This window comes from Nipponia nippon, unplaced genomic scaffold (assembly GCF_047370975.1).
Source record: "Nipponia nippon isolate SJK-2023a ecotype South Korea unplaced genomic scaffold, ASM4737097v1 scaffold_1, whole genome shotgun sequence".
Taxonomy (NCBI): domain Eukaryota; kingdom Metazoa; phylum Chordata; class Aves; order Pelecaniformes; family Threskiornithidae; genus Nipponia; species Nipponia nippon.
The window spans coordinates 38,447,442-38,472,538 of record NW_028262290.1 but is presented as its reverse complement, the minus strand read 5'-3'; the positions used below and the strand labels follow the sequence as shown (position 1 = coordinate 38,472,538).

Genomic DNA, 25,097 nt, shown 5'->3' with positions numbered 1-25,097 from the left:
TTTTTTTTTTTTTTTTTTTTTTTTAACTGAAAACCTTAACAGAGCTGCAAGGGAAAGTAACACAATTACTACTGGTAAATATTATTTTTCAGACCACTGACAATATATTAGTTAAAGGTTTCAAGCATTCATCTGAGCAGAGTGCAAGAGGCTTGACTTGTTCCAAGCAATACAGAGGCAGCAAATTGTAGAACTCTTCTGTTAGGCACAAGCAACTGGTGAATTTTATTTACCAAAAAAATAAAAAGGAAAAAGAGAGGAAATTTTGGAAAAGAAGAGGCGAATGCATTAGTAGCTGTGTATGAAAATATCAGTTTACACGGAAGAAAATGCAACTTTCATTACCTTTCATTCATATTTATCTGGGAAATCAGTCATAGATACAGCTGTGTGAATGACTTCACCAGCTGAATTAAAAGAAAAATAAGAGGTTTTTTAGTTGAGCTATTTTTTTACAGAAAAGGAGATACAACTTTTGTGAATTATATTTAGTTTTCAATGCAGTCTTAACTTTTAAAATTTACCAACCATAATCTGAATTAGCAAGTAGTTTCAGTCAGTGTGCAGCTAGATTTTGGTGAACAATTTACTTGTTCAAAGTGTCAAGAATAGGAAAAGTTCACAGAAAAATACCTGAAGACTAACATGGAATTCTGCAAACAACAAAACAAGCAGGTTCATCTCATAAATGATATCCAGAAAATTTCTCTCTGCTTTGTTCTTTTTTCTTTACTAGTACCTACTCTAACAGGATAGATAGAATAACAGTATCCCTGCTACCCTTGAAATGCCCGCACTGTTGTGGATTTTGAGTAGGAAAACAAGAAAAACCGTCTACAAGTGAAATGCAGATGTGCAACTAACTACATTGCTTGTAACAGGAATTATCAAAACGACTATTTACAGGAATAGTTAGCCAAAAGAAGAAATTATATACTAAAAATGCACATGGCAAACTATTAAAAAGGCAAATGTAATACGATAAAATGAGGGTATTTACTTGCATGCATGTGAAATGAGAAATTCCTAGCAAGGAAAGCAAAATATTTTCATTAGATAGTTGTTAAACAAAATTGTCTCTCCTTGATCATAGTAGAAGCAGAGAGTATTTTGTTAAGAATCAAGATCTCAACAACGGATGGATTTTTTTAGAATACATTTGGATTTATTCTAGAAAAAAGGTATCACTTGTACAGGACTGGAATTTATCACAGTAAACAAAGTAGAAATTCCTATTGGGTCACAACAAAGGCAGAAGAGCTGTCTCCATTATCATTCTACAGAACTACTGTATTTTTCAAGATTTCAGACAATAAATGTGCTTGAAAAAAAAATGGTACGAGTGGAATTTGAATATACCATGCATCCACCTGAAGTTTCTATGTATATAAAAGCACAAAAACGAGTAGCATCAAACTAGCTGCACATTAGCACATTATGAAATGATGTGCTATTAGCACAGTGAAACTAACCTCTACTGCACATGTGTATTTAGTAGCAAAACATCCAGAAATACTGGACCATCATTATGCATTCATTGTTCAGTTAATCTGACCTGCAAAGATCAATAGATCCCAAATGCACCCACTTCATTGGATTGCTGGCATTTTTAAGACAAAGGCCATACAGGCAGAAACTCAATAAATAGTGGAAGAAGGAACGTAAGAGGGAGGCTTGCAGCTACAACTGAAAAGGACTCAGGGCTGTAACAAAACTTACCTTGAGACAGATCATTTAGTTCCTACCCCTCTCTCAGATTCCTGCTCACACTGCAAGGACAGCTCTGATACTTACGAGGCAGCTGAAATGCCATAGCTGACATCCCTGTGTGTTAGGGTTACACAGCACATATTTCGTGCTACCCTAATACTCCAGTGTGGCACAGTAACAATGCAGCAGCTGCTTGGAGAGCTGAGGCCTTCTGGAGCAGGGGCAGAAATCTCAGAGATCACGGAGGACAGCTGGGAGCAGAAATTATGACAGCCACCTCAAGGTAAACCACCCAAGTCAAAGCCATGAAGTTGTGAAGAGCAGGATCTCCAGAAAGAATTACTAGCTTCACAGATTAAAGTTCCTATTAAATTTGTTGGAGAAACAGATGACAGGTCAGCCGAATATGCCAGAATTAAAGCAAAAGGAATAAAACATAGCAACTGCTACCGGAGAACAGCGTGCACCTGCATTACACAGTAGCTTGCCTCCACTGTTTCCTATTTGAAGTGATCAAGACCTCTAAAGGAGGGTAAAATGCTCCCACTTTAGCTGAGAGGTACATGCTCACCAATACAAGCAGTCAGTGCCCCACTCTTTCTACCCCATGCACAGTAGCAAAACTTTCAGGCAATATAAAACAAGAAAAAGAAACCAGTAAAGCAAAGAAGAGAAAAATCAAGAAAGTATCAAGATTACACAGAAACACTTACAATAAATTTTGAGAATCCCTCATAGCTGCTGAGAGAAGTAGCTGACTGAGATGATGCAGATATATTAGCCCTTCCAAGGTCTTAAAAGAAAAATTCTACAATGCTGCATCTGTATCTATATTTTAAAATAGTAAATAAGCCACTCGGGAGTGGCTTAGTGTATATTTTGGGAATGGGGTATGACAGATGAGTCATTAGAGTCAACGCTGTTTGTTTACATCGACACTGATGAAGACAGTTAAGACTTCGTTGTTTATTCTGTCTGCCCCTAAAATTTGATCTTTTAAATTGAACCTGGAAACACTGCCATACCACAGGAATTTCTCTTTACTTGGTGCAAATGAATCTCCATTGGATTCCCATCGGAACGGCCTGAAAATGTTAAGGGAAGCAACTCTACGGCCAGCACAACTAAACGGAGGCAGAGGGAAGTGTCCTAGATACCCTTAGCTTTGTATTTCTGGTCTGCTAAAATAAACACCTTTTCGAGGTACATTTTATTAGTACATATAGTCTGTTCGGAATAATAACCAACCAAGTAAAAGGCAAAACATCTCATGACTGTGCCTAACTTCCCATGAAGTTACAGCTGAGGATTCCTTACAGTTTACTCTACTGGAGTGTACTAAGATAAATAAATAAAAAAAACAAAACAAAACCAAAACCCTCACAATACAGTATGGGAAATGCAATAATTCACATTTCTTGAAAAAAACCTCTAATTGAATATATTCATTCTTGAATCTACTCTAATATAAATGTTTCTACATACTGATGCATCCAACTGTTCAGCTTTCAGGCTGGTCTTTTTTATAGTCCATTTACGAATACAACAGTAATAAATCTGTAAATAGTTGCTAACTTGTACAGTATAGTGTCCATAACATTCAGGAAAACAAAATGATCACCAACAAGTAAGAAAGTAATACAAATTTAATGTACTGGTTCAAACATCCAATGAGCAATTTGTTGTTTGCTTGTTGGTACGCTCCTCCCCCCAGCCGAAGTTAGAAGGAAGCAATTCTTTAAAAGACTGACTGCCTCTGAATAGCTAGCATCACTGAACAGCAACGAATGCCAGCAAGATTTATGCTATTCATAACAAGCACCCATCACATAGGCTAATAATTAATTCCAATGAGAGAATAAGTCAAAATTTCATTTACTTAACATCAAGGTCTGAATATATTCCAGTTCTGCCTATAGGAATAGTCAAAGAAAAATTTCAAGACAAAACGAGATTTTTCCCTCCGTTCAGGTGTGTATACTAAGAACCAGAGGAAGTCATGCTTTGCTTTCCCCTAGATTTACTTGAGCATTATCACAAACCCTTCGGCAGAAATGATGGGCCTACTACTTCATAGTACAGTTAAACTTCCAAAGTAGCAAAATAAATCAGATTATTTTCCCCAGAAATTAAAAATTATTTTGTATTGTCTAATTACAACAAAAACTAAATTTAGTTAAAAAAAAAAAAGTTTCACAAAATCAAGGAAACAAAACTACCTTAGGCCTGAATTTACTTTCTTATTCTTTGACTAGAGCAGAAAAATCACATTTTGAAAAATTCTAGTGTTCATCCTGCAAAAAGGATGATTAAAAATAAAAAAGTTATTTTAACTTTTGGAAATGAAATAAATGTATTTCCAACATCATCAACAAAAAACCAGCAGCTTTTTCATAAACATTTAGAAGCCAGCATCTTCTGTCGTCCTCCTCTTAACAAACTCCCAAAGTAATTACGTTCTCTTATCAAAAATCCTTCAGTAAACAATCAGTGGTATAGTATTAAAAACTTCACAAACTTAAAGCATCAAAAGAACTGAAAAACAAAAATGCGAAGATGCTAAATCAAAATTAGATTTATATATATACATACGTATGCATATGCTTACGTACATAGGTTATGACTATAAATTCATATATATACGCACATGCGTACACATGCATATAGCTTACAGCTTTAAATTCATAGACAACGCAGTTATGAATTTCTGGTGACTTTAACATGTACAATATACAACTACATTGAAAAGACTCAGGGCATGAAAAGACATGTTCTGGCTGATTTCGTTGGAGCCAGTTAAGAATTTATAATCACTAGCTGTTGATATTCACTGAGCCGTGCGAGACATCGTGCAAGCATTCATAGTCCATTTCAACACAAAAATCATAGCTCAAGATGGTTTAAATTAAGTGGGATAATTTTGCAGTGAAACAGAGTATCTACACAGTCCCCATGCCATCTGCACCACCAGCAGCCTCCAGGAGAGGTGCGGGAAGTACTGAATCCGGCAGCCAGATCTGCAAGAGGTTTGCATCTTTCTCCTCTCAATGACTGACCTCATCTCCTTCTGTGCACTCACTATCACAGAAGGTCTTCCCCGGATGCTTGCCCCTCCCAATACTGTTCTTCCATTTTAATTCAGCTTTACCCTTTATCTAGTTGCTACTCTGGAAACATTCTTCAGTAAGTTGACTAAACTACGGGCCCTGTCATGCGTCCTTTCCCCTCTCAAGTCATCTTCTAGGATTAATAAGAGAAGTATTGTTTAAAATCATAATTATTTTAAGAACACCTTGAGCATTTCATAGCCTCAGTACTGAAGTTTTTAAAAGTGTGTGGTAACTCTCACACAAATGTCCTCTAAGCTACAGCTTTAACCAGAAAGATACCATGCAAAGGTGATAAATTCCATCACAGAAATAAAGATCAATCATGAGTCACTTGGAAAACTTAGCTACTACCAAACACATTAGGTTAATTATAAAAGCATTTTATTTTTTTAATATAGGGAGTAAAACATCTGACACATTGGTTAACTCAGAAAAAAAAAAAAAAAAAAAAGGCAAACAACCAAAAAACCCAAGTCAACACAAAAGAACCCAAACTCTTCTAAAGAATCTAACTAGAATATTATCCAGGAGAAAGGGAATGATAAGTTTAAGAATTCAATACTCAAATATGAAAAAAATAATTCTTTTAAATCAATAATAAACATTAAAACTTTGCAATATAGAAACTGGTATGCTTACCTAGCATACGAATGTACAACGCAGTCTGATCAGAGCTGTCATAGGAAATTGCTCCACGTCTCTGAAAAAAAAGAAAAAAGGTATATTTTATTCAAGTGAGAACTGGATCATTTTTAAATTGAAATGAAAATAAAGCATCAATTGTCCATTTCCAATTTAACTCTCAAAATTACTTTTGGAAATGTGAACATTCATCTTTCAAATATATACATACTCATTTTGTTTTAGGAGGGGACAAAGGAAGGACAGGAATTGGTAGTGGAGAGATTATGAAAAACAACACCAGAGTGCGGAAAAAATATCCTCTCTAAATTTCTGTCCAGATGCTCCTCAATCATTCCTCACAACAAAAAAAAGACACAGAACAAGATTAAGCAGGCACAAAAACACATGCTCCTCATAGCCTTCTAGAATGTCATACTTAAAACAAACATTTGCAGTTCCTGGTTTATTTGTTTATTTACTTTTACCTATGGGGTATTTCCATCTTTCAAAGCTAAAAGTAGTTTTAAAAGAAGTAAAAGAACTCAAATGACACCATTATTGCAGTCCTAGGAATTCAACCTATATTCTGCAAGGGCAGGACTTGGCTGCCACATGCTACTTTCATTCCACCCAGTACTTTCTGTAGGTAAACCAAGGTACCATTGAAGCAGGATGTAATACATAAAGGTATTTTAAAGAAAATAAGCAAGTGGTATTTCACATTCGATGATAGAAGTCTAAAAGATTCATCAAGCTATCCGTGCACAACATTGAGATACTCCCATATCGTCTGTATTTCTTACCTATGCAAAATATGTATGTTCCATACATATTCAGCTAATGCAGTAATAGTGTTAATCCAGGAAGTCCCCCACAAGTGTGGTGAACTGGTCCTCTAATAGCTAAAAACCGGGGGAATGTTCTCATAGTTACACAACACTGGCATCACGTAGTCTTCAAAGCTTGGCACGACCTAACACCCAGCTTCACGCCTTGCCTTTACTGTACTTTCACCATCTTCTGCCACTTCCTAGGGCCTTCATTAATGTTATTTCTTAAGCCTATGATCAGAGGATCACCTTCACAATCTGACTTCAATTTTGCCAGTTCACAACATCTGTCCTTTAAAGAAATAAGATTTTTTTTCTGTGCATCCATGTTAAAAACTCTGATGACCTTTCCATGTCCACCATGCTTCTTATTCACACTGAGGACAGTGAAGTCCTGGGTGCCACGAAGGATTACCATACCCCTTTGAGAACTTCAGATAAAAGCCAGTCCGGAGGTGAACGCAGTCACCCATTTTTTCCCTCTGTGTAGCAGGAACAACACTACACCAGGGACACGCAACAGCCTGAAAATGCACACGTTCAAAAGATGGGAAACCAAACCATGTTAGCAAACAGGACAGAAAAATAGATGTTGGATATTGAGAAAAATTCTAAAAGAAAGAAAAAGAGATAAAGAAACAGATTACTTGGCAGGGGAAGAAAGGTGAAATTGCTTATGAACATCTATCTACAGAGCAAATTGAATGCACACAAAGACAGACTAGAGATTAGTAACCTCTATCAGCGTGATTTGTACAACTGATGTGTTGACTCCAAACCCAGAGGTTACCCTTAATTGTTTTAATATTTTTTATGTTAAAACAAGAAAAACCTTACACTTGAAGTCAGAGTTTTTCCAAAGCTTAATACTTAATTACAGAAGTGACCAAAGACCTAACTCCAAATGGGGTCCAATTATAGTAGCTTTTGTAAAGACTACAAGGAAGAACTCCCTGTACAGCACTTTTATGTTGTCTTAGCTTTTGTTCTATATTTTCTTGGAAGATCATAAACCATGCAAATAATCCTTCCCTTGAAATATGTTTGTACAGCATTTCTCACAGCAATGTGCCTGTCCTGATGGGAAAGGCAGCAATGCATCTCAACAGCCAGAAAATGATACTGATTTCCCACTCGCATTTTCAAATTTCTTCATATAACCTACCTTTAAATTTCAGCAAATCTCAGCTGAATATATTTTCAGTAGCCTGGAACATTTCATATCACTGACTAGGCACAATCAGTGATGTAATTTAGTGCTAACTTGCAATTTGCACCTGTCTATCACAGATTTCTGGACATGTCCAGTACAGTTCTGTAATCTAATACAGGAGAAAGCTAAGCACACATGCAGCTAAGAACCACCATGCCCAAATGGAGCATTAGTCTCTGAGAAGGAAAACAATACGCAAAATTTTACTGAAAAATAAATCCTTTTGATGTTGATTCTAAAATATTACTTGCTCTCTAAAATCTAAAATACTATTTGCTAGATAAACTAGTACATCCATGTATGCTATCAAACACAAAGCACATTTTTAAAAACATAAACCAATTGCTTATACAAACAAGTGATTTCATTCTACAAGGACTCAAAAGATCTCATAGGAATCTTTGAACAATCAAATCCTTTTAAAATTACCTTTCAAAGTTTGGTCTCCTAAGGAAAAAGAGAAAATTTATTGCGTAAACCTTACTAATAATACTTCAAAAGTAGTAGGACAATTTCAGCTAATTTTTCTAAAAAGGTACAGGTCCTAAACATACTTCATTCATTGAAATCTGTTAAATAAAATAGGTAAGAGAAAAACACTTATTAGTAAGTTCCACCAAGGAACAGATACAGGGTGGGTGATGAGTGGTCAGACCTCATACATTTAGACCTGGCAAATAAGTGAGGTACAGATAGTTAGGATCACCGTGGTGGGCAGAGACAGAGAAGGGAGCTAATGGTACAGACTTTTTTAGCAACTTGTGATAAGTAGGTGAATTAAATAACATTATGCTCATCCAGCCATAGATTGCTTTGTGTCAGCTCACGCTCCAAATAGGTAACAGACTACCCACCACAGGTTGAGGTATATCACCTATTTTCCTACTTCAAATAATACTGACAGTGTATTTGTTATACTACCCCCTACACTACTCTAGAAACACGCAAGGACAAAAAGCAAAAAAAAGAGAAGTAATTTAATCCACCCTGCCTGTGGTTCTTTAAGATACTCTGCCCAGATGCCACTTTGTAAATCCAGCAAGCAGAAAGACCAAATGTAATGCATCAGCTTCTACTGATATGTGAACTGTTATGTGCAGCAAATTCATAAGCAGAAAGACAAATACGTCTCAAAGAACTAAAGTTTCTGTAAAGCACTCAACAGTTCAAACAATTACCAGGATTCTACTCTTGATAACCACCAAAAATGCCTTCTTCCTCATTGCTAATCAAAGGCCCACTCTCTGTAGTCTCCACCAAGACATCAAGACCATACTTACACTAAAAATTTACCTTACTTACACAGTTGAGATGACTGTAGCATGCACTGTATCAGCCCACTTACAAACCTTAGCTAAAAACTTCATGGACAGAGCTTGACTTCTGCCACTTCAAAATATCATGTCATTGATAGTATTGTTAACTCACTTAGCATAAAATTTTATTTCTAGATCTCTGCCACCTCTTTGGTCTACCTGAAGCTTTGTACCTGTTAACAACCGTAAAGCATATCGAACTCCTTGCCCCTCTGTAGAAATCTCAAACACATAAGCATCATTCCAACAGGCAGGCAGAATTACTCGTGCTCAAACTGAAAACAATCCTGATGTGTTTAGGCAGGTTCCCTTTTCAAGCACAAGGACAACTCGGTCCAGTGGGAATATCTGCTTGACTCCAAGTGATTCAACAAATTCCTCAAGTGATTAGATGAGGTTCTTAACCACTCCGCTCCCTTCCAGACATGAGCGCAGCCATCTGAACTGGGTGGGCTGTTTTGCTTCAGGGATGAAGACAGATGTCAGAAACGTGACTGGGAAGGATTGTTTACACTGGATTTATACTTCAAAAACCTCACCTTAAATTTCAGTTTCATATTAGAGTGTAATTTATTCTTCCAGAGGACAATACAGTAAGAAAAGCTTTCATTTCTCCTCGCTTTTGTCACATCTTTATGGAAAGTGAATGGAAGAAGTTCAAACTAAAGTGGAAGACCCATTAATCCTTTAATAACAGTGATACAAAGACTCCATAAAAATAGGTGAAGGGAGTAGCTATCAAAAGATAGATTTAAGTCAGATCTTTCTGAAAATCTTTTCACAAGAGTACTGGAAGTTATTAAAGGCCACGCAACGGGAATGACATGCCAAAATAGCACATAGATATATCTTCAAAGGGAAACCGCTTCGGTGATGCTAGGGAGTACAGCATATGCCTGTAACACTTGGAAACAGAGCACCTGCTGCTGTTTGTGCCAAACAGAAACGTTTCCACTGATGTATCAGTTTTATCGCAAGGATTTCCCAATCCAGTTCAGAGCAGAGCACCAGCATTACTGCTGGGCACTTCATTTAGGCAAAAGCCAGCTAGCCAGCTTGCAGACTGCCAAGCGAAGCAACTGCTGGTCTCATTCTGTAACAGCAGAAAGAAACGGATGGAGCTGTCGGCCTTCAAAACTCAGTCCCCCCCATCAGAAAGAACCACCTGTGCTTTTTGACGGAGTGCACAACCCTCATTTTGCAACTCAGTTCTTTATTGGAAACCTGGGAAAGAAAAGCCAGAGGACAGCAACACAGCCGGTCAGGTATTTTTACTGACTTGGCTTTTCTGCCCAAGTTATTTGCCCAACAATCAGAGGGTTGTTTTCAGAAAGAGAAATTGAGACGTTTGGAGAAGTTGTTATATCATGGCAACTGCAATTTGCTGGTTATGTTGCCTCAAATACACACACCTGGAAACAAGTTAAGATTCTAAGACAGTTTATCAGCTAGAAGTCCCTAGAATGACAAACTAGTTAGACCGGATTTCTCCAACTATTATTGGATTTCAAAAGTGAGACTCTCATTTATCATAATTCTTAGAATGATTTCAATAATTAAAAGTTCCATACTAATGTAAGATCCACAGTTTTCCACAAGATATCACCGAGATTTTACTCATTAAAGCCCTGGAAAATGTTCTTTTAAAGCACTTAAGTAGCTGTCACTGGACTCAGACAAGCCACTGCAAAACGGTCCTACTCCTATTTTCTAAATATTTCACTGGAGTTCAAAGCAGTATTTTGAAAGCTTATCAAACTAGTGATAAGAAAATCTGGTTAATTTCAGGAAAGCAATACACATCAGCAATAAGACACACACACCCCCTTCAAATATCTGAATGTGGCAATTTTACTATTTTCTTCCATATAAAGCTCTTTCATCTGATCATCTCCCAAGATGGATGGCAATAATTTAAAAACTTAGCTATTGGTTGAATGATAGTTACCAGTGTTATTGATAACTACATCTAACAAGCATCTGTAAGGTTATTTTCTCTCATACACCTTAGATGTATATCATGTGGCATCGTAAGATTTCCCCAAAGTTTTAATCAACATAAAAACTTCAAGATTTAACAAAGATATACAAACCAAAAGCTTAAAAATTGATCAGAAAAGAAAGCATAGTCAAAAAAAGGCATGATTGACTTAAGTGAGGACAGAAACACACAGGGGTATTACCTTTAGAAACTAAATCAGAATGGCAGGACTCAAGACCAACAGCAAAATAGAATAATTGGATGAACACACACACAAAAAAAATAATTCTTTAAAAGAAACACAACCATAAATAGCAGAGGTTTTCATGCTTAACTGTATTATGTCAGCTACCTGGAATTCCTCTTTTTCCCATCTTAACAGAATCTTTAACCAAACTAAATTACAGACATAATCCTTAAGCAGGCTTTTTATGTCAAGTTTCAGAAAACCAGCAATTCAACAGTATACCAGTAAAATGCTTACTAGGCATAGCACACTAGACTTACTAGGCACAGCACACCAGCTGTGAAACTTTGGCATTTAGAATCTGCCTTCAGCCACAACTGAACATCCATTAGGGTATCCTGGTCTTTTTCTTGATGTGACAAAAGTTAATCACAAGTGCTAGCAACTAAGCCTGAATTGTTTTGCTTTTAGTAAATTTAGAACTGTGTTATTGGCAGCGACTGAAGAGTACAGGCACGGATACCTGGCAAAGCTTGTTTTCACAACAAATTCAAATTCATGTTTGTTCAGATTCTCCTGTTAATTGTACAAAAATGTTAAAATTGTGTATAAATAAAAAAATATATAAATGCATGAATTTGGATTTTTTTTTTCCTTTTTTTTCAGTTTCCCTGATTCTCCCCAATGATTCTGGCCCTCCTTCCCAATCCTAAATTTGGATTGATTCCTCCTTTTGGAATTAATTCCAGGTTAGGCAGTGGGCTATGCTGAGAAGAGCCTGTGGTCTCATCTCCAGGTACTAATCCCACCTACATTTACTACCACAATATACATTATGGGGACACACAAAGTCCTTTAGAACGAGAGAGTAGGAACTCCTCATTTTGTCTAACATTAGCACACATTTTTCAAAGCATAAGCATCTCAAATGGAAAGGCTACAAAGCAAGTGAAGTAGCTGGTATTTCACCTAAGCAAACAAAACTGGTATATCCACTCCCGTAACCCTGAAATCAACAATACAAAAAGGATATCCTGTCCGGGAAGCAAAACACGCTAATTTGTATTATTCTCACTATGTTTAAAATTGTTTTTCCTTATTTTCATAAAGCCTTGAAAACACTATAAAATTGAAGATCTGTTAGTAAATGAGGCAAGCAAACCCCTGCCATTCAGAAGCCATTTCAGATCCCTTTTCCCAGTCTCCTAACTGGCACTGCTACAAACACACTCTTCCCACTTCAAGGCAGGCAAAAGTCAAGAGTTACAAAATCATGTATGAACACTTAAGAAACACAATCTTAAATGACGAATGATGTGTTTCCAAAACAGATTAGATTTAAAAAGGAAAAATAAGTACTCATGAAGTTCTTAATGACTTGTTTTCTCTCAGGCTACTTATAAACCCAGTTAGTCAAAACAGAATAATAAAATGGCCTACCTTAGAAGTAATCCATTTGATAAGGATCAGAGCTAAACACCAGATCAATGCAATTCCCATTGGATCACCCCAAAAACCTGAAGCATAATCTCTTCCCTGATCCCCGCCAGCGCTGGAAGCTGTGTGAGGGTGCAGGAGCCCAAGAAGCAGCGCGCAGGGGGAAGGCAGGCAGCAGGCAGGCAGGCGGCAGGCAGCAGGCAGGCGCTGCCTGCACCGCCAACAGCTGCGCCAAGGCTGCAGTCACCTGACAGCCCCGCGACTTGCTCCGTGTGAGCAGCGTTGCCCTGTGCGTCCCACTGTCAACTCCGTACGCCACAAGTAAATTTTACAACCAGAGGACACGGCAGATAGTAAAACCTTACTAAACTCTACAGAAATGCTAAAGGAAACGAAGAAACACGACTATGTGCTTTCATAACACGTTTTAACACAGCAAAGCGTGCTGGACTACAGGATCAAACTCCAGTACTCAAACCACCGGAGCTAATTCAGGATAATGCCTTGCCTTTAAAGCTATGAAGAGCCTGTTTCCCGCAGATTTCACCGTAGCCGATATTCACAAGTTCCTTTTATCTCTGCCACCTGGAGAACTGCTATGAACTGAACTTCAAAACATATTTCAAGGTTGCTTTTATAGCAACTTACTATAAATAATGAAAGAAAGTTAATGCATTGAATACACGCAATCATTGAAACCAATCATGGTTCTCTAATCTCTTCTTTTGTCCACTAAATACCAAGCCATCCTTCATACTGCCTTTTCAGCCCCGCATACTCGTGCCTGAACTGGCATGTTGCTTCAGTTCATTGCTCCAAGGGTTGAACTTGCCTACAATCCCCCTCACACCCCTCCCAGCACTTTCCAGGGTTGGAAAGCAGACTAACTTCCTCTGAGAGCACCGAGTATGCAGCCAAGCGGTCCTACAGACTTGGTGCGGCTTTGAGATTCATTTTAACTTTTGTTATTTTAAGATGACAAAAATGCTTCATTTCAGAAATACAAAGAAATCTCAGATAGTCTGCGGAAAAAAAAGCAGCTACGGAGGCAAAAAAGGAACAGAGTATGGGATATTGAGGAGTTTAAAAAGATAAACATGAATAATTGAAAGGAAAATTATATGAAGATTCTGCTCTTCCTATAATTATTTTTTTATCATAAGATGATCATATTAAAAATTCCAATACGTACACAAAATACAGAAGTTAGCACCCATTACCAAAGGAGTAACTTTAGCACCGAGAAATGAATTTCCTCTTATTCACAGGAAAAGGGAACACATACAACAGTGGATGCTTACAGAATGAAGGAGAAGACTCAGTAACTGGGATAGGGCTCCATGATTCCCAATATTTGTGGTGGCTTTTAAGCTATAAACATGATCTCAGCACCAGCTGTGGGCTCCTACAGCACCATTACATTCCAAACACATACGTTCTGCTGTCTCCTCTCCCCATGCCCCTGGAAACCAGTCAGATCAAAATCATAGGCAAGAACATTCAGAACGGACCTTTCGGTACCTCACTTAATAAATACAGCACTTATCTAAAGGTCTGTCAAATTCCACCCAAAATACAAACTGTCACGAAGGTAGGTTTAAAAACATTACCATCTCCAAACACTTGACAAGGTTAAGACACCCTGACAATTAGTCATCAGCAGTCTTTACTTTAAAAGAATAAATAAAAAAAAACCAAACCAAGAAAAAACCCAAACAGAATAAATGGCATTAGGCTATATCTGCATTAGCAATTTGGCACAACTGAAGCAGATCAAAACACAGCTGCTGCTGAAGTCTTTACACCTATACTATATGAAGCCCAGGAGGTTTTTTTCTGCAGGCCACATTTACTCAAACTTCCTGAACCAGATCCTACCACAGCAGGTTCAAAGCTGCCAAAAATGATCGATAACTGGTCAAACCTCTACGATCCTATCAAGGATGAGAGTACGTTTGGTGCACGCAAGGAGTGGAATGGCTTAGTTTCTTTTGAAAGAAGCCTAGTTAGCACATACCGAGACCACTCTGGTAAACAAACAAATGGGCATGATAAACAGGGACAATGAGGTGATTTGCTTCAAGACTGAACTCTTCTCCAAATAAAACTCTAACACAAATGGCCTTAATACTCTTTGAAAGGCCAAGCATTTCTCTCAGTCATCACTATTTTCAATCCCTGATCAGTCTTCGCTGTTTTCCTGTCTCAAAACAAATGAAGATGTGTTTCTTTTGGGGAAGTACTGCTTTGAATAACCTCATTAACAATTCTAACGTGAAGGTGAACTAAATGATGTTTTACAAGTATATGAAAGAAATTATTCAAGGTCATTAGCAAGTATGGTAAACCTTCAGGTACAAGACTACATAAAAATAAGATAGTACTAAATTCCCTCTGTGATAACATACCAGCTATTATACTAGCTCAGTTCAGGGAGTGCAATCAGGGACCCTTGGGCTGCGGACATCACCATCAGTCTCAGTTTCATCTTGAAATAAAGGAGCACACCAGAAAGAACAGCTATCATACATTGCCTTTTTTGTCTTTTAAAAATTATGTAAGTTCCTATGGCTGTTTCATTTTCGTTCTTCTTGTCTTTTTCTTCCCTGTTTTTTAGCAGATTCTTTTTCAATTTTTCTAAAATTAATTTTCTCAATGCATGCAGAGATACTATGTTTGATAAAGCAAAATTTCTAGTACTTAATGCTCAAATATAGCATACAAGTCATTATCTAGTTCCTCTGTCCTTACCATCAGCTCAAATGTACAAATGCAATTGCTGTCTCTTACCATTTCCAAACAAAGAAACATAAATATCCCAATGACTTCAATGTAAACTTAATGACATACAGCACTTTAGATGCATCTAAGCAGTCAAAGGCACGTTTTGCTACAATTTTTGCATTTGCTGAGTAAACCTTTCTGCATAATTCCTTATAAGACAAGAATTCATAATCAATACAGCAGGAAGCACCTGGGGTCTTGCAACAGTTGTTACAAAGATGCCACTAAGGAATTTGCTAAAGATACCAGTTTGCTCTCACTGTGAAACTGGCATCAGATGGAACCAGCTCCTACCAATCCAAAGTAGCTCCCCGTTAATATGCCATGGTGATTCGCAAGGATCCAATTATTTCCATATACGCTCCTAGAGATCTGCAAGGCTCCACATTATTTCCTATTTGGCTACTCTTGTTTTTGAAGTACCAAGTACAGGATCCCAGTTTTACTTGTATATTTCTAAATACCCATCTGTTCCAATCCTTTTCTCTTTTATTTTTCTTTTAAATAAATTTCAGCAGTGCTGAAGAATTGCTCAGTGTTGCCTTACAAACCTCAGTAACTACTATATGTACAGAAGTGTCTTTAAATTCTCCCTCCCCCAAAACATTTCAGTAACACCTACAGGAAATCCAGAGTTGAAGCAACAGCACCGTATTTCACAGATGTTACTGGGTCTCGTACGATGCTCCTGTTAAAACGCAGCAGGGCTTCCCAGATCTCCGTCACCACATGAGCGCTTATGCCTAAGTTTGAGGCCCATTGCTAATCACTCCTACTTGCCAGAACGACCCGATTTCACATGCACTTGTACACCTGGCCCAGAAACGCGATCTCCGTGGAGTCTCCTTTGCCCTTCAAACACCCCCTTCCAGAACAGGCACAGAACAGTGGCTTGTGGCACACTGATTTCTAGGCTACCCTCCTGACTGGCATATTACTTGTTATGGACCGGTCAGGGAACATAACCATATTTATATTAACAGCGTGTAAAGACAGCAGAAGAATAAGTCTACCATTTACCAATTCATCAGCACATAGTGGGAAAAAAAAAAAAAAAATCCCAGAGCTCTCAACTAATTTCCCTCTTCACCTTTCTCCCTGTCTCATTATCTACCATGTGTGATCTCTCTCTCAAGCAGACTTCAGTAACAAAGAATAATTAAATGGTAATCATGAGAAGTATTCTTTTAACAAATGTGGGTAGCTATTGCTGCAGCCCAACCCAACCACTAAACACCGCACTCAAGGAAAAAATAAAGAGGAAAATACGCCATTATTTTTACGGATACCGAGAGCGGACCTTTTAGAATTTCACAATGTATACACAATGACCAACTTTCATAAATGCTACTTCCATTTATGTCTTAATTTAAAATGTTATCTAAGCATTTTACTTTCAATTCAGCTTCTTATTTAAAAGATTTGCCATGTTAGCCTATGTTGCAGCTAGGTACACAACTCCAACTATTCTAGCTGTTTATTAATAAAATCATAAAATCATTTAGGTTGGAAAAGACCTTGAAGATCATCGAGACCAACCATAAAACTAATATTGCCAAGTCCGCCACTAAACCACGTCCTGAAGCACCACGTCTACGCATCTTTTAAATACCTCCAGGGATGGAGACTCAACGACATAAAGCTACGTATCAGCTAGTAGGCAATAAGCAAACATGAAAAATTAAAGTTAGCAAAATTCACCTTCGTTACCACATGTATATCATCATTACTACCTAATTCATTGCAACTAAACTCAAGAGGCTGGCTGATCTTAAAGTAAGGGCTTAGAACTCCAGAACATGAACTTCCAAAGCCAAGTACGGCTACAGATCCATGAAGGCAGAAGTTAGCAATTTCCTTAAAGACCACTTTTTATTTTTAGATATCTTCCATTTCAGTCTTCAATAAGACAGAAAGAGAAAGAACCCCCCCTTAGAAAAGAAAGGATCCAATCTCAATGAATGAAAGGAAGCCAAAAAGAACAACCTACTCATTCATGAGCTACTCTAACATAGCAATAGAAAACTATCAGAATCATCCTATGTGCACTGCATTTCCAAAAGGGGTATGAGGCATTCTACATCTTGTAAGCAAATCACATTAATCTTTGCCAAGCAAGCACGTTATTAAACACTGGATTTTTCTGATGGCTGTTTTTAACCTTTCATCTTATTTGCTCAACATCATGCTTATGCAAGTTAATAGAAATGGCCGTGTAACACAAAAAGTTATTTGGCAAAAATGCACATCTTAGTTGAGGGGTGGATAAGAACACATTTTTTATTTCCTTGCAGAGATTAAACACCTAGAAACAGATTACTTCTTTCTGAAATGTTTCTTTTGCAATAGAAGTTAGAATACTCTCAGTGCCTCTGTCATATCATGAACTTTAGTTAATCTTCTGGTGATTTGGTTTACCTAACAGTAAATTTCAGAGCGTCTACAAAGAACGTACCATTATATATTGAAAGGACCTAAATTGGATCACTTGTCACTGTGCCAGTTTGTACCATATAACCCTTGTTCTCATGAAAACGGATCTAGCCAAAGAACTGAAGTTCTACAATACAGTATTTTTTCTCAGGTTTTTTTCAGACACCCATTTTCTGAGGCTGCTTAATTACTATTGTGTTTTAGGGCTTTGTTTAAATCCACAGAGCTTAGATTTCTGCTTCTCTCTAGAGAACAGATCTTGGCAAGAAGCTATATTCCACTTTTACCAAATCCTCTTTAAAAAAAGAAAAAAAAGTATTAAAAAGTTAAGATGACAGTCTACACACATATATTTGTCATGTGTTATTTAGGAAATACTTATTTTTCAACTGTCTGTCGGACATAATGAGGCTTATTCTCTTGGAGAGAGAAGCATTTTAGCATGGTCGAACAGATGCTCAACCAGGGCTGGTCTACATCAGCTGGTATCTGTCCACGAGCGTTTGCATATACTGTCACCTGCTCATTCACAAAAGGTCTGTGGCACAGCAAGAAACTGGACCTGTTTTAGAGTTCAATATGAATGCCTTCATCTGTGATTGATGTTAAAGATGAAGAGTTAAAAAATGGTACCATTGTTACAAGACAAAGTACCATCAGGGCCTCAGGCTGCAATCCATTCAGTAAAGACAGACTGTTACAAAGGTGAGATGCAAGAAGGTGAGTTTTAGCTGCTCTGAGTTACCGTGTTTCACTAGTAAACACACCTTCAAAGATTGAATGGTATATTGGAAGCAAATAAAGAGTAATTTCAATTCCCGCATACTTCACATATTGCAAGTAACCTGGCTATGTAAGTGCAAACAGATGAACAATGTAACAAGAAAAGCTACCAATGTTTTAGACTTTGTAATAAAACATTCATGTTCTATTTCTAAAGCACATCCTTTGAACAGTGAAAGACTGCCTTACTGTCTGTCTTACATTTAACTGGAAACCTAAATAAAAAACATTGAGGTTACAATCTCACAGAAAGACAGCATCACAAAACTGTCAACACATCACAACACCAGAAAATGAAATCACAGAAATTTAAGTCACAATAGTCGCATCTTATAATTCTTCATAAATTATCTGCAGAAGACGCAAAGGACACAAGAAGCTTGTCCTCTAAATTAAAAGCTTAAGCTTTTTTCCTTGGAGAGAAGCTTCGCCAATAACTTTTATTCTTATATGAACACCACTAGCTCACCTCTGCAGGTTCACAGCTCCTGGATGCTGTGTGTGTGGAGAGGGGCAGCACAGGAAGCAGTCGGGGCCCTCCCAGACAGCAGCTGTAGGTACGAATTTCCACCCATGTGTCTGTCTGGCTCACGAACCCACAGAGGAGAGCAACGCAGTGCAATGAATGAAGGCTAAAAGGGATGGGGGCAGGGTACAATGCGAGCTGCTCCTTTTGACCTGCTCCCTGGCTTCGCTCTCATTCAGACATGTAAAGCAATCAGAAATTAATAGGTTGAATCAAAAAAAACTAAGAGCTGCTATTTGGCTCCCAGGGGATGGGTAACCTCCCATAACTACGGGGGCTCACCTCCCTCTCAGCCTCAGAAACATCTGCCTGCCTGGTTCTTGACTAGCAAGTTTTTGCTACTCAAGCACTGCTAAAAGATACCTTTAACCCCCTCATACAGACTTCAATTCACTTTGTAGGAAGTATTTAAAGAGTAGTTTACACAAAGTTAAAGTATTGACCTCTATTGAGGCTCCCCAGGCAACACAGCTTCCATTTATTACAAGCAGGTATTTATGCAAGGATTTTAGATACCATTTTCAAATTTTACTTTAAAAAAAAAATTAAGAGTTTCAACAGAAAAAGCACATTTCAGCGCTTCCCCAGGCACACAGGCATATACTAAAGTTCCAAAAATATGCTAAACATTAAAAAGGCAGTAATAAAATCATCTTTGTTTCTGGTTCCTTGCTAGCCATCACACAAAACCATGAAAATATTATGTTGTGAAAAAAAGATTAAATTTCAAGGGGAAAGCTGGAAGTTTCACATTAATAAATTAAGCAGAGATGGCAACAGAACATCTGAAATAAATCAAGCCTAGCTTTTATTTTCCTATTCTGTGATCATTTCCATTAAAATAACTGGATGACTACACAGGACAAACACTGAAACTGGTTACACCATCTGCTGTCAAATCCACAAAGCGATATAGTATTTTATTTATAATATGATGGCATTACAAATGAAAATAATAATTAACTTAAATAGTCACTGCAGAGTTTATAAAGATTAAAGAGATTCAAAGAAAGATCACATTGGCCGTGCCCAACCATTTCACAAAAAAGCAAAGCACTAACTAAGAAGCAACACATAGTATCTGAAATACAAAAAAGGCTAAAAGATGTTACATTGGCAAACTACATTCAACTTCTTTCACCTCAGAAATCTAACATTTTAAGCTGGGGGGGGGAAACACACACAACAAAAAAAACCCAAACCATTAGCAGAGTTACAGTTTTTGCTACAACGTTCTTTCCGAAGAAGATTCATCTGGAGACTCATCTGCACTAAACACTTATTTCAGAACTTGCTTATGCACCATACTCAAAAATGCTTGTAGTCTTCCATGCATTTTCCCAAGAACTAATTAAACCTACGCCCATTAAGGTTAAGCTGACCAATTTCAACTGAACTGGTTAAGCAGACCAACTTCAGCTGCACTCCTTAAACTTGGAAAGGCTGTAATGAGACGGTAAGCTGAAAACCCTAACCTTCCAAATGCCACAGTTCAACACCTGCCGTGGCAACACCTTCCCTCACTTTCCAGGCTGCAACATATTATTGCCAGCTTCCCACCTTTTATTTTATTGAGCTACCAATACAACCCTGTCTTACGTACTTCCAAATTCTCCTTCTCTGACCTATAGCAGATGCAAATTTCTTACAGCGAATGCTTTAAAAACTTGCTAATAAAGTTTAATAAAGATACTTCCATGCAAAACTGATATTTTATAGACATTTACACGTTTGTAAAACATGTAGTTGTTGCCTTCCATTAATATTCTGTTAGCACATGGGTGCCAGCAATCCATCCGTCCAAAGACTTTTCATCAAAAACCTAATCTACTTATTTCAGCATCTCACCCACTATCGATAAAGCTGACCCAGTAACAGAGAGCGCTTTTCAGTGGTGTTGTGGCTTATGTCTGCAGGGGTTAAACTGAAAAAGAATACTGTGTATGAGACTGAAATACACTGAAAAGGTTCAGCCTTCTATTACAGACATGTCAGCATAAGATATTTTTTCTTGGATACAAAGAAAGAGGTTTTGGGTTTGTTTTGGGTTTTTTGTTTGTTTGTTTGTTTTTTTTTTTTAATACATCAGTACTAAGAAAGAGATAGCTGACAAAGGAACAGAATAATTACAAGCTCAAAACTAACAAAAAAAATTCCCAGGCATAAAAATCCATATGATTGTAATCTCCTATTAGGGGAAGGCATGGAAGGAGGTATGGAAACAGGCATATAAAGAAAGTGTTCTATTAATAGATTAATAGATTTTTGATACCTTTCACAGCTGACACATTGACATAGAAAAAAGGTGGAAAGCTAGTAGAAAAAAGTTTAGGGACTTCTTCAACTACAACTAATATCCTTCTACAGCCTTCTCAAAATTACAATTCTTCTCATTATTCAACCCGAGCATGCATTTTATCACATTTACAACATTCCAAGATCTCCTACAATTAAAAACCACTTTCAAGTAATTTTTCTTAGTGGTTTCACAGCAGCATACCTCTGAATTTAATAATCCATTTTTGAAGGTAACAAGATGCTACTTTCTTTGTCAAGCTTTAACATTACACAGAAATTACGACTCTAGCACAAAAGTTATTTCAATAGGATTTAAAAGATTTACATTTGTAAAATTAAGTTCCATTTCCATTTTACTTAGTTATCCTGCAGGGATACTGGAAAAAAAGCCATACAATTGTTATATTGTTTCTTAAAGAAGCAAGAATTGTAGCAGTACCAACAAGAATGTTTATCTCTGAAGCTCCTTGCCACCCACTGGACACCTGTCAGTCTTGGCACCGGCCTTTATGTGCCCATGTAAAGAAGATTTTGCATGGCATAGCCCTCTCTTGACCAAATTAGGCTAACCTCATCTGCATTGACATCAGTGCCTATAATTTTGGAATCGCATCGACAGAAATAGCTTTATCACAGGGCCCAGCATACAAATTAAGCATCTGTATAGGGCGTGCTGAACTTGTGGAAGTGATGAAAAGCTGTAGTGGAAAAAATCTTAGCATACACTTTGAAGCTACATCTAATTAAGGCAACAGTTAGCTACTTTGGGTGAATTTATTATTTGAAGGCTTGGGTTTAGTCCGCTTGCAGTATTCTCTGTTTGCACACAAACTGGTGTTAAAACCTTTCATTTTCACTGAGAACCCTGAACAGTAGTTCAGCTTAGTACATTTGAAAGCATTTAATATTTCAGGTTTATAGAAATCACACAAGTCTTTATTACCAGATCCCAGTTTTGTCTTCAAATTCAGTGTCACTAATCATCCCGTTGTTCTGTGAGAAGCCATTTCAGCTTGCTACGAGATAATCTCCAGTACTAAATTTGTGCTGTCTATGCGCAACAAACTAAAAACACTAAGACACAATTAATTTCATTAATGTTACATGACTTGGGCAGTAAGGAGAAAGTCTGATATATCGGATCATAATTTCCTTCTGCATGTAGTGATCTGATTTTATAGAGGGACTTTTGGAAAGAAGCAGAATGGCAGAACAATTAAGCTATATAATCAACCTCCAAAACACATTTAGAAAATGAGGGAAGAGAAAGAGAGGAGTAACTTGCACGACTATAGCATAATTCCAGGCTCCTCATCACTCTGTCAGAGCTGGGAGTTTGCAGATCAAAAGGCGTACAGCACCGCTTGCTCCATTCTCCGGGGGAAAGGAGGGTCTGCTGTCAGCTACTTCTCCAAATATGATGGAAGACAGACACGAGCCTCAATATAATTAAAGCCTTTCTCACCTTATGAAGGAATTTTAAGACTTATGGAAATATAGATGAGCACATAGAACTAGAGATCAGAACAAAAGAATAATAGAAAACACTAAAAAGATTCTTTGCTTTAAAGTAGTCTCTGAATATGGATGTCATTGCTCCTGAAGGCAACAGTACTGAGCCTACCCCCAAAGACTTACTAGAAAAAAAAAAAAAAAAAAAGAAACAAATGCAACCCCAGCCTGTAGTTCAAGATCCCTGGTTTTGGGGTGGGGGTTGTGGGGGGGGTGGGACATGGGGAGCCAACCCGAGACATACACAGCAGAGCCTTGCTTCCCATGCTATAAATCAGTCTGCCTCCAACACAGTTAACCCAACTTTTTCTTTACTGCTTCCTACACAAAATTACAAGTTATTCCTCATGCCTCTAACCAAAATTTTCGCTCTCATCCTACTGTCTCCTCTTTTGCATCATATCCCACCAAATAATAGTGCAGGGGAACAGGGAAGGAAAGGTACCACGTACTGTGGCTCACTCATCAGTCTGGTGAAAATCCTGACTCTTGGTTTTGCATTCACTTTCCAAACTGTGAAGAGCAAAAACTTTTCAAATCCTGAAAATAACCATCAATTGATATTCAACGCTGAACTTCTATTCTGCTTTGAGAGATTAGTATTTCTATTAAGCAATTTCTGTTTCTTTCAAGAAAGTTTCAGACACGTCCTTCTAGACAAATGATACAGACATTTTAGAAAATATCCTGAACTTAAAAGTATTTGTGGCAATAAATCATTAGCCAACACAGTCAGCTGCTTATAACCCATACTTATGAAGACCTTAATTTTAACTCCCTCCCCCCCCCAAAAAAATAAAAAAGAAAGAAAAAAAAAAAGAGTACCGGCGCATCTTAGCTAAATTCTCTTACAGCATATACTTTTTTTTTGTAATAGACCAAGAGTAAGATTCCGTGCTGGTTTTCCACAGAGCTCCCAAGTCAATTTACGCACGTACGTTGTTGCTCCCATAATTAAGTCATAATTCTTTACTTAAAAAGAAAAGTGAAAGGTCTGAAATGGCAACAGGCTTCACGTATTGCCAACTGCTCAAACTCCAAAGGCAGAATTCATTTTCTCAGTGGCTTCTCTAAAGCACTCATGAAAAATACCAGAGCACTTCACAAGTACCCATCTTCAAAACCCCAGCCCAGCACAAAGGGATCAGAGCCCAGACATCAGTCCTTCTGGGCACCCAATTTAAGACTGCTATAATTGTATTCTTCCAATTTTTTAATCACATACAGCCCTCATGTAAGCATAGCTCCCCAGCCTGAGCTTTTTCCTCTGTTGGGAGTGGGTGGAGGGGACAAAGAGGGCAGGAAAGGCAAATCAGGCTGCAAGATCTCACATCAAGCACTTAACAAATGAGAAGCATACAGTCATGATCTAGGAAAAGCTTGATTTACATGTCTGCACTAATAAGCAATTACAAGATGGAAGCATGAGAAATATCTTTTTCTCCAGAGTGGCATTTAACTGCCTTATAAGTACACACAATCCTCCATTCTTCTTAGACAAAAAAAACACAAGGAATGGCTTTAACGCTTCTCACAACACAAGCGAGTACATTTTGTGCAATAAAGGAGGCAGAGATTTCCTGGAAAATATTAACAAAATTAAAACCTCACAATGCATCGATGTGAGGATGTTAACATGGATTGCACAGGCAATCCAAATGTGTATTTCCTAAATGCTGTGCTTCTCTTTAGAATTACATCCATAAGGGAAAAAAGCTGTTATGTCATAGTTCTTTGTTTTCTTTCACTTAAAAAAAACCCCAAACCTAAAACAAAACAAAAAACAAACAACAACCAAACTATGAAATTCTATTGGGTCAGAACATACTTTACCCACACAACTTCCCAAAGAAGTTGCAAACTCTAGATTCATCTCAGAGGCCACTTCTGCTGTTTTAAGATATAAACTACATATATACATAAAACTTACCACATTCTAACAATAGAAAACAAATTTAAAATCTATTTTAGAAATTAACAAATTGAAAACGTATCCTGAGCAATAGAGCAATAAATCTTTACATAGAAATATACAAATACACTCAGCATATAAACTGTATTTGGAAATAAATGAACAAATTTAAAGCAATCATTCTTAACCAGTGAGTACCAACTTTTACAGAAAGCAGTACAACACAAGTTACATACAAAGTAGTTATATACACAGATTCATTTTTACCCTTCTTCACCTGAGCTACTTTTCCCTGAACAACTGAACTTTCTGCACTTGATTGGCTGCTTCTATTATCTACAAACTCAGAAGTTCAATAAAAATCTTTCAAACTCCTGGGTTTAGAACTTCTCCAAAGTTGCTTCCTCTAAGCAAGTTAGTTCAACACACAATGCCTACTAG

General features: G+C 37.5%; 1 protein-coding gene across 7 annotated transcripts in view; it reads right to left on the bottom strand.

Annotated features, from left to right (window-relative positions):
* The window catches only part of PDE7A (phosphodiesterase 7A), a 76,276-nt gene that overhangs the window by 29,942 nt on the left and 21,237 nt on the right, over positions 1-25,097 (bottom strand). For 4 of the 7 annotated variants that reach the window (XM_087752243.1, XM_087752266.1, XM_087752251.1 and 1 more), the window contains exon 2: positions 5,460-5,520. In XM_087752243.1, coding sequence (XP_087608369.1) covers positions 5,460-5,520 — 61 coding nt within the window. Of the gene's footprint in view, positions 1-5,459; positions 5,521-12,411; positions 12,570-25,097 lie in introns of those variants that run through there. The other 3 variants (XM_087752259.1, XM_009461630.2, XM_087752292.1) reach the window with 1 other exon arrangement.